Source organism: Miscanthus floridulus, chromosome 4, assembly GCF_019320115.1.
Source record: "Miscanthus floridulus cultivar M001 chromosome 4, ASM1932011v1, whole genome shotgun sequence".
NCBI lineage: Eukaryota > Viridiplantae > Streptophyta > Magnoliopsida > Poales > Poaceae > Miscanthus > Miscanthus floridulus.
The window spans coordinates 92528490-92539499 of NC_089583.1; the positions used below are offsets into that span (position 1 = coordinate 92528490).

The 11010-nt window shown below is 43.0% G+C and overlaps 1 protein-coding gene across 1 annotated transcript; it reads right to left on the bottom strand.

The window, feature by feature from the left end:
* Positions 1–804: 804 nt before the first annotated feature.
* Positions 805–7122, bottom strand: LOC136552128 (disease resistance protein Pik-2-like). Its single transcript, XM_066543669.1, has 2 exons — positions 6070–7122; positions 805–2712 (listed from the first exon to the last, which is right to left on the bottom strand). The coding sequence occupies exons 1-2, from the start codon at positions 7111–7113 to the stop codon at positions 895–897; spliced, it is 2862 nt and encodes a 953-aa protein (XP_066399766.1). The 5' UTR covers positions 7114–7122; the 3' UTR covers positions 805–894.
* Positions 7123–11010: the final 3888 nt, after the last annotated feature.

Here is an 11010-nt window from a genome sequence, read left to right on the forward strand (position 1 = left end):
AGAAAATAACGCAAAATTTCTTAGGACCATCTATGTGCTCTTCAATGGGATTCAGCGTCCATAAAGATAAGAAACTCGCTGAACGATACAGAGAATTACATGCGTACGTGCACTTGGGACCTTGTTTTGTATTGAAACGTTTTAATAATCCTCTAAATGAAACACGGGTCAACGCACGTGTTCTAAAAAAAAAATACAGAGAATTACACGTTCAAGTCCTTTCCCTTCTAACTGATTTCTTTGTCAGTAACAACTCAACATCTTCATTGCATTGCTGTTATAGGCCATTTTTATGTGGCTTGATTGCTGCTATTGCTGGCAGAATGCTACCCCTGGCATTGTTAAGTTTATGCTGATTCCAAGGCATGGTCTCTGCAAGCCATCGGTCTCGATGGAGGAGAAGAACTGACACAAAGTCTTTGCCAGCAAGAAGAGGGATTAAGGAGGCTCTGAAGGAATCTGTGGGCTACTGAGTTATGATAGAAAGGGAAGCCGCTTGATAAGTGAAGACTAGAGCCAGCAGCCTCATTGTGGCTGGAGGATACCCACTAATACACAGAGTTCTTCACATTTTGAGTATAGTTGATGATAAAATTGACTATGCAATCCAAGTATGTAATAGTCGGCTTCATTGCTGTTGTCCATGCATTGTTTCATGTGAACTCTATCTGTATCTATCCAGTTCGATCAATAATTGTGTCTAACACGTGGTATTCTGAATTACAATAGCATCTTAATCCACAACACCTGATTCCGAAATTCAATGTAATGAAAGCCAATGTTGTATTAATGCAGCTATTTACATTTGAACATAAACAAGAACATACACAACTAATAAAAATACATACATATATGAAATAATTTGGGCATGGTGCCATCTACATTGCTCAGCTGTCAGTGTGTGGATGGGCTAGTAGGCACAATTGACTTGCCAATGAGGAACCTGGGGCGTTTATGGTGATCACTGATCTGCCTTTGCAGTATCTTCGTCAGGTTCTCTTTCTCGCCACATTTCTTAAGAAGAAGCTCATTCAGGTTCCACAGGTCTGGCACTCCAGACAAGCCAGAACTATTATCCTGTAGTGATGGGCACTTGTTAATCCAAAGTTTCTTAAGCTCAGGCATGGCGCCTTTGTCGATTGACACTTTCTCTATTTTCTCTAGCCCATCAATGTCAAGGAACTTGAGCTTTGGAAATGTACCAGTACAGAAATGCAAGGTGTCACCTATGTAGGAGTTCTCCCATAGGCCTAGCAAAGTCAGGTTGCGCAGGTTCTGAAGGCGCTCAATGTCTTTGTGCTTCAGTTGTGTCCCCAGCAGCTTCACCTTAGCTAGATCATTGAGTGAACCGATCCAATTAGGTAGACTACTCAGATTCCCACACAGCCTCAGGGAAACAAGATGTGCTGGTACTTGCAGTTCACCCATTTGAGTGAGAAATGTAAGTGAATCAGAGCGCACTTCAAGCCGCTGCAATCGCCTGAGTTCACCTATCGATTGACACAGATAGTGCCCTTGTTTCTCAGTAAGCCCTTCGACCCCTAACCTTCTCAAATTTGTCAAGTTCGTCAGCTTCTTGAGCCTCCCTGCCACACCATTTCCATTGCCAACATTGACCACCCCCAACATGTGCAGGTTCCGTAACTTCTCGATTCCTTCGGGAGCTCTTACACTTGCATTGAAAACCTTGCAGTACTCACCTTGGTTGCAGCATAGACAGGATAAAAGGCCGACTTTATGTTTGTCCTTCCCTGATTCCATCTTTTGCAGCAAATCTTTTGAAAAGTCGACTCCAGCTAGAAGATAACAGAGCTTCTCAAGTTTGGCAATGCCCCTGGGGAGTTGTGTCACCTGTGTGTCTTGAATGTCTAATGTCTCCAGATATCGAAGGTTCTGCAAGGAAGACGGAAGCTTAGAAACATCCGTTCCTCGTAGGCACAGATATCTCAGGTGTCGTAGCTCCGCTATATGCTTGAGGTCATCATTCTTCAGATTGATCGTGTCCTCCAGGTCAAGCACTCGCAACAGCCGCAGTTTTGGAGAGACGAGAGATGCAGGGTAATCCCCAAAGATTGTCAACGATCGGACATATGACAAGTTAATTCTTTGCAGCTCCTCATCCCTCCCTTTCCATCTCGATACCACCAGGTGGCGTATCTTACTTTGTGGAATCTCATTGGAGTGCTTCTCGATGAGTAATAGTTGGTTCTCCTCGATGAACTTGGACAAGATGATCTTGAGCACCATGCTGTGAACCCGGCAGCGATCAGGTCTAACACCAGAGATGGCCTTGGAACCTTGAATCATGCTTCTGTTAATGAGCTCATTGTAGAAACGCTCTCCTACAACCTCTGCAGGCATGTCACGGTTCTTTGCTATGTAGCCTTCTGCCATCCATCGCCTGAGCAAGCGGGTGCGTCTGATCTCATGGTTCTCAGGGAAGATACTGAGGTACAAGAAGATGGATTTCAGGTGATACGGCAAGCCATCATAACTTGAGACGATCACCTTGGTGATATTGCGGAGGTCAGACTCCAACTCTGCCCCAAGATGTTCGTGCAGGTTTCTCCACTCTATGCTTGTTTTCGGCCTATTCGCTAGGAGACCTCCGATGGTAGATATGGCAAGTGGAAGCCCACGACATCTCCTTAATATATGGCTGGCTTGTTCCTCCATATCCGATGGCAAATCATAATTAGTCGTCTTGTAGACCTACAAATGATGGAATGAAACAACTAAATGAATATCCTAGAGAACAAAATGGACCAATGAGATAATACCAGACGACCCTTGAAAAAATAGAAATGTAGCAGGCTGTGTCATGCCAATTCTGATGCGTATTAAGTTTCAATACTATACCCCAAACAAAAATAACTGTAATTGGACAAGCTTATCTATTAATTGAACTTATGCAAGCTAAAGACCCAAGCTATGTTGCACACCATCGCAAAAACCATGTGTTTTGATGTATCCTTAGATGATAGGCACAAGCTATCCTTAGATGCACAAGCACAAGCACGACATATCCTTAGATGCTGCGCACAAAAGAAAACTTCAAAGGTCATACAACCTTGGTTCTTGGTGGACAGATAATTCTGGTGATATTTCACATATTCCAGGTTATGCATTTCGTCGAACATGGCGAGGGCGTTGAGCCATTGACGCAATGACATGTGTAGACGCGTGCAAAACACAAGCTGGTCACTGAGAGACATATACACAGGGGCAGGGAGCTCCGGTTTGGTCTCCAACAGAGACGTCACCCCACCGGCCACCAGCCACCGTGGCCACTTCCATTGACATTTGACCACGAGTGCCCTGGTCATCATACCTTTCATCTTGGTTGATCAGAGCACATGACATCGCAGCAACCAGTCACTGTATGTTCTACGCGACTACACGCCCCTCCCTCCGTCCTTTCTGTTGCTCTCGCTCAGTGCGCACCGCAGAGATGGTGCCGTTGGGATAGCAAAGCCCGTGGATTCGTGGAATGCGGATTCAAGTCAAAGTACAGGAGGAGCGAGAAGCCAAACATTCTTTTATAGGAGTACATCTTTCTAGGGTTTTTCCCCCCACCTTTTTATTTTTATGGTGTCTAGATGTGTACCAAGGTCCAAGGTTCGTGCTCAATGGACAATGGTGATGGCCAAATGAAGTAAGAAAGTTCCCGCCTTTTCAAATCACCTAACATCTGATCGTTTGTTTACACTTTTATTAATCTGTCACAAGATAAAATTAATTTATACTGTAGTCACCCATAACACTTGATTTTTTCTATATAAATCCAAGGAAAATCTGGACTATACATTTTAAATTAGGACTTGTTTTGTTTGTCCTTTTGTTTTTCAAAAAAAAAAAAATCTTTTGGGCCTACCTCAAAAGCTAATTTTTTTAAAAGGTGTCCCTGTTGATAGATATGTTTTTGGGTTATAATATAACTTTTCGCTTTTGACTAGAAGCTAAAAGAAAGGGCTGTCCATATGCAATACAAGTTTGGAACACATTGGTCCAACGGAGAAATCTCCTGGATCTTCTGAACAACATCGCTGTAATGGTTCGATTTATACATGATGGCAGTGGGTGAGAGCTAAATTTGACAAGAGCCAAAGGAAGTTTGACTGATGAGCTAGTGATAGACCATTGGTGGAATTTGTCAAATAAGAGAAATAGAAGAACTTTTCAAAATTTGGCAGAGCAACCGGAGGAGGTGGTCTTCATGATAAAAGATGTGACTCAACACTTCTTAGCGATGTCTACAACTCATATTAGTGGACTTTTTAGTTGTTGTTTGGGTTGTCCTCGATCTTCTCCCATGTATATATTTTTTTTTCTTGTGGCGCTCGTGCAAGTCCCTTCGGTTCTTTTTTTCTTAGCTAGTTTCTTCTAATACGAGGTGCATACATAGTTTCCTTAGTAGTACCTCTCGGTTTCAAATTCTAAGTCGTTCTAGTTTTTCAAGGTACATAGCTTTTTGCTACGTACTAGATATAAGTTATGCCTAAATACATAGCAAAAACTATGTATCTATAAAAGAAAAAAATGACTCATAATTTAAAATGAAGGGAGTAGTTAATAGATTATTATAGACAAATAGAGATTATAGATATATGTGTATTTTAAAAAAATGAACAAAAAGCGACCACGAAGACAAGTATTTTTTTTGTTATAGGTATTAAACATATATTTTGTAATGCCTATGTTTGATTAAGTTTTATAAAATATTAGCAACATTTGTATCTCTAAATAAATTTATTATGAAAATAAATTGAATGATCTATCTAATGGTACTAATTATGTACTATAAATATTAATATTTTCTTTTATATATTTAGTCAAAGTTATATATATCTAACTTCTCGGGAAGCGACAAAGCAAGTACATGCTAAGTCACACCATCTTCGATATACCATTTAAAAAAAATACTAATATTTATAATATCAAATAAGTAGTATGACATTTATTATAAAATATGTTTTCTTAATGTATCTATTTTAAATCACCATTTTTTGCAACGAATTTATAACTATTATTATTAATATTATTTTATATAAATTTAGTTAAATTTAGAATAATTTGACTTAGACTAGATCTTAGAAAAATATTTTTTGGACTAGATAAATGCCCGTGCGTTGCATGGGGCCAAATTTTTTTGAGTTAACCTTAGTAATTGGACATGAACTCGTGAGCTACGAGGACTTTGTATTGGATGCAGACTCGTAGATTTTGTCTTCGTATTGGAATCGTGTAGGACGCGAACGCGTGAGCTTTGAAGACTACATATCGGACGCAGACACATAAATTTGGTCTTCGTATTAGAACCGGGTAGAACACAAACACGCGTCAAGTGAAGGATGAATAGTGATCTTATCATGATCACTTGAAATCGATTAAATCTATTTTATATTGTAACACCTGTATTCACCACGGCTATCTTTAGTGAATTTGAGAGAATTATTATTTGCGTGTCTACTTTAGATAAACTTCTTATATATTATTGAAACTGTTTTATTTGATTTTTTTAAGAGATTGATTTATTTTTGCACGAGAGAGTTTATTCCTCTCATTTTTCTATGTATGAATATGTGCGCTGTTTCATCGGTGTCAGCATTTCTTGTGTATGAATATGTGCGTGATCTTTTTTGTTGTCGTAAGCAAAGCTCTCGCCAAATTCCTCTGTTTGAATATGTGCGTGATCTGTTTCGTCTGTGTCAACAAAGATTTTTGTTGTGGAAGAGTTTGTTTCGAAAACGATTTTTTTTTGCCGTATATGATTTTCAATGTGGAAGAGTTTGTTTAGGAAACAGGTTTTTTTTGCTGTATATGTTTTTTTTTTTTGAAACGAGGACGGTGACTTTTTTACGGTGGTTTTTTTTTTTGCCGTATATGTTTATATTTCAGAACCTTTTTTTGCCATATAATAGAAACTTTTTTTAACCGTATAAGGCGGGGCGGGGCGGACGCAGACGATAGCCATAGGAATGTTTTAGGTGTATTTGTAGATATAGTTATAGATATAGATAAATATAGATAAAGGTAGTATACAGTATAGGAGCATGGGTAAGGACGCACCTTCAGGTAGAGGAGTCTCTTAGACTCCTTACTATCCAGTGGCTTGAGCTCGTAGGTAAGCTCCTTGTTTCCCTCCGCCACATCTCCCGCTCCAGCGCAGTGGCAGTGCCGGGCGACGTCCTCCCGCCGCGTCGTCACGATGATACGGCTGTCCTTTTCGTTGCGGAATCGAAAAGCCTGCCATATATTTTCCCACTCGTCCTGGCTAAGTAGGTCGTCCACGATAACCAGGTATCGCTTATCCCGCAGGTGATCCTCGATCTTGTGGTCGTGTGGCACGGCGAGCTCCTTCTTGAGCCGCCGCTTGAACACGTCGGGGTTGTCCAGCGGGTGCGGCACCGTGATCCACGCGCGGCAGTCGAACTCGGCGAGGACGTCCGGGTCGTTGTGCACCATGCGCACCAGCGACGACTTCCCCATGCCGCCCATCCCCCACACCGACACGACGCGCAGCGCGCCGTTGCTGACTGAGAGCAGCTTGGTGACCGCCTTAATATCGGTGTCCCGGCCGATGATGTCCGACACCTGGAACGCCAGCTCCGCCGAGTGCTCGTCGTGTTCGTGCAGCGCGGACGACGACGACGACGACGACTGAGCTTCCGGTACGCCAGCGGCGGGGCCGACGGCGATGTGCAGATACCTCTGGTGGCGCTGGTTCAGCGCCTCGACGCTGGCCTTGATGTCCCGGATCCGCTCGGCAATGCGGCGGCGCTCGGCGATAGCGCCGGGGAGCCAGGAGCCGACCCGCGAGGACGACGTCCTGTCCGCGTACAGCGCGAAGTCGAGGAGGCAGTCCTCGACGTCGTACGCGAGGTCGCGCACCTGCTTCACCCAAGTCTTAGCGATGTAGTTGCGCACCGTGGCCTCAGGATGGGCTGACGCCACCTTGAGGAAGGACTGCATCATCTCCATCTCGTTGCGGATGAAGTCTACCTCCTTGGGGACCCCGATGAGGTGCGCAACCTCATCGGCGATGGCAGAACCGGCGCTGCTTAAGACGCCGTCTAGAACGGACCTCGCCAAGCTCACGGCCGTCGCCTCCATCTCTCTGTCTGTCTGTCTCTGTATGTGTGTTTGTTGTTTGCCCCACGAGCTAAGCGGGAGCATAAATAGGTAGTCTCAGTGTCAGTGGCAAACGCGCGTTACTAACAGACCAAAACACGTTGATGACCTGCTAGCTAGATTGTCCTGCAAGCTGATGGCGATTCCCGTGGTGCTCTATTTCGATTTTGCTTCATCTTAAGGGGACTCGATCGGGGATTTCGGTGCGAGCATCCAAGAAAGTTCTTTAACAGTTAATGGTGACGGATGGTTGTTGATGCAGTGCCCCACATATTAAGTTTTACAACGTGCGCTAGGTACACTGCCGTGTGCTAGGAGGTAGTAGGTCGTACTCCGTAGTACGTACGAGTATATGACTACTGAGCTTCCAAGAAAAAAGATGAGGTGGCATTTCAGGCCCCTGTACATGGGCGGCGTCAAGGGTATTCCCCTGTATGTCATGAAATACTCAAGGTTTTGATGAGAAAAACAAATATACATATTTGCATTGTGGACATGCTACTATGCTACTCTAAGCAAATTTATTTGGACATGCTACTATGCTACTTTGTTTAGTATTGTGACGAAATTATAGAAATGATCTTTTGTTTGTTTTTTTTACATTTTGTGTTTGTAAATTATAATGTAAGAGTAGATGAAGAAGGTGCTAGCACTAGCATATTTGCATTGTGGGAGAAAGCTAGCACTTGTATATTTGCATTGTAATTTTTTTACATGAAATACCCTGTCGCGATATCCTGGCTCCGCCACTGCCCCTGTAGTACTATTCTTCGTAGCTTGTTGTTTTTTTTCTGTCGCGGACTTTGATTTTGCTTCATCTTAGGGTATATTTCGTAGGGCTTGGGATTTTGGGGGTGTTTGGCATGACTCCTCTTGAGTGGCTCCTCCAGAGGAGCCAGAGCTATTTTGGAGGAGCCTCAGTTTATGGCTACTCCAAAATGGCTCCGGCTTCTCTGCTTTTTATTGAAAAACAGCTCCTCAAAGAAAATGTTTGGTAGCGCTCCTCCATAAGAACCAGAGCTGGAGCTAGAGAAGAGCCCTGCCAAATAGGCCCTTCTTCGGAGGAGCTCTACTATACTATATCGTTTTTAATAAGTAAAAACAAGTGAACCTGTTTTTCAATGAAAAAGGAAAGAACTGAAGCCGTTTTTAACGATGCCACTATACGGCGAATGTGCACTCAAACTGAAAGCAGTGAGCGAATTTCCGATAGCCCATAGTTTCCTTTTCAGAAAAAATAATTATTCCCGCTGCTTCCTTTTACGGATGGCGTGTGCGTCTCTGTCTTTCGGCTTTCGGGCGGGAATGGTGGGCGCGCAGGCATTCCATTCTCTTTTCACAGACGTGGTAGGCATGAACGTGGTGGGTCTCACGCGCTCCCATATTTCTTTTTTTAGAACCGTGCGCACATAACTTAAACATAACTTTGACGAATAACTTAACAGTCCTAAGTTATACAAATACTAGCTTTTCTCTTAGCGCAAAATTTACATTTTGAAAATGCCTGCGAGAATAACATTCTCTCTAGGTTTGATCAGCATTTTTTTCAGAAACTAATAATTCGGGAACATGGGAAAAGGGTTTAAAAAAGGGTGGGGGAGCAAAATAAAAGTAACTGTTACAACCTATACTACATAATAAATTCCATAATATGATGCAAACTTTCAAACCAGATAAATAATAGCTTTCATAACTTCTGCAGCGATAGTCTCAGCATCTCTATAACTATGATATTGAGCATATTTGTTTCTTCAATTGAAAGATCCGCAAAATATTCTAATATTTAAAATAACAATACAAAAACAAAAGTTGACAACAGAAGAAAAAAACTAAGTCAATAGGAAAATAAGATGACTATGTAACATACATATGAAAACACAAGTTAAAGACATGACTCTTAACAATAAGTTAATCAAATAAGTTAGATAGCATACACATGAAAACACAAGTTAGATACATAACTCTGTACAGTAAGTTAATCAAGTAAGTTAGGTAGCGTACACAGAAAAAGAGAAGTTAGAAATATAACTTAGTAGAATAAGTTAGTGAACTAAGTTAGGTAATATAGATACATGAAAGCATCTAGGCCCCTAGTTGGGTTTCGGTGATTAATGACAATACGTGATTACTGTGACTAACGTGTGTTTTGCAGAGGCAATTAAGTTAGGTCACGGTAATGGAGATTGATTGGGCTATCATAATGGTCATGCCCCTACGATGGAAATTATTTCGGTTTTCAAAGGATAGATGACAAGGTTAAGGATGAACTAGTTCTAAGTGTCGATTGGATTTGGAGTGACACTTAGAGTAGTTTAGGACTTTGTTTTTCCTTTGGCCGTACTATTAAGGGGGGTACGGATGGGTAGCTTGACCTAGGTGAGTCTAGTGGGTTAGGTGTGGTGCACACTTGCTAAAACTAGCGCTAGGTAGCTCCTACATAGCCGTTAGATCCAATGGAGGAAACTTCATTCACATGTGATCGAGAGTTAGAAGTGAATGGAGGGTCAAATACTGACCGGACGCTAACTCCGGTTTGACCGGACATTGGCTCAGAGTCCGGTCAATTCATTTGATCAAGGTGAAATCGTCTGGTGTGACCGAACGCTGAGAGGTCAAGTGACCGGACGCTGAGAGCCAGCGTTCGGTCGTTTCCAGTAAGGTTCCAGAGAGGGAAAATCACGACCGGACGTGTCCGGTCAGTGCTGACCGAACGCTGGAGTTTGGGGTGAACTGACCGGAGCATCCGGTCAACATGACCGGAGCGTCCGGTCACCCCGTAGAGGCACATAACAGTTCGTTTTTAGCCCATGTTATAAATACCACCTCCACTCGTGTGTGGGGGTACTTTTGCTCATTCCAACAGCTGAGGAACACCTTAAAGAGTGCCAAGAAGAGCAAGGTCCTATTGAGGTGATTGAGATTTGAGAATCCCAAAGAGAGCCCTCATTAGTGAGATCAAGAGTAGCAAAGTGTGCATCCATCTCATTAGGTTTGTCGTGGTCAAGTGAGAGTTCGTGCTTGTTACTCTTGGTGATCGCCATCACCTAGACGGCTTGGTGGTGATTGGGAGCTTGGTGATCATCCGGAGAGCTTGTGGATGACCCAACTCAAGTTGTGAGCGGTTGTGGGTGATTCACCGCGATGGAGTGTCAAAGAATCAACCCATAGAGAGCACTTGATCCTTGCGCGGATCAAGGGGGAGCTACACCCTTACGCGGGTGCTCCAACGAGGACTAGTTGGGAGTGGCGACTCTCCGATACCTCGGTAAAACATCGCCGCGTTCCTCCTTCTCTCTTTACTTTGAGCAATTCAATTCTTGTCATTTACATTCCTAGAATTGCCATGCTAGAGTAGGATTGGAACTTAGGGTGCTAAACTCTTGTGCGTTAGACTAATAGAAACACTTTCTAGGCACAAGGGGTTAATTGGGCTAACCGTAGGATTTAATTATTGCAAAGAAATTTAGAATTAGCCCAATTCACCCCCCCTCTTGGGCATCTCGATCCTTTCAATTGGTATCGGAGCCTCGTGCTCACGTATTTAGGCTTAACCACCTAGAGAAAGATGTCTCATAGGGATGGACCTTCTCCTATCTTTGAGGAGGATGATTTTCCTTATTGGAAAATTCGCATGGAGGCGTACTTAGAAGCTCTAGATGTTGGAATACTTAGAGCCACCTCACAAGGTTTCCCAAAACCTCGGGATGCCACACACCCACAAGGCGATGAGTTGAATTACGAAAAATGGAATGCAAAGGCTAGAAACACCATATTTAGAGGCCTTTGTAAAGATATGTTCAACCGGGTGAGGAACCACAAAGACGCGCATGCACTATGGTCGGACGTTTGTGCGCTCCATGAGGGAATAAAGAGTGAGCG

What these genes read in the sequence shown, in the direction of transcription:
- LOC136552128 (XM_066543669.1), bottom strand. Translation starts at nt 7,113, where the DNA reads ATGGAGGCGACGGCCGTGAGCTTGGCGAGGTCCGTTCTAGACGGCGTC. An exon ending in AGAGACTCCTCTACCTGAAG is followed by an intron (nt 2,713 to 6,069) that starts GTGCGTCCTTAC and finishes CATCATTTGTAG; the next exon opens with GTCTACAAGACGACTAATTA.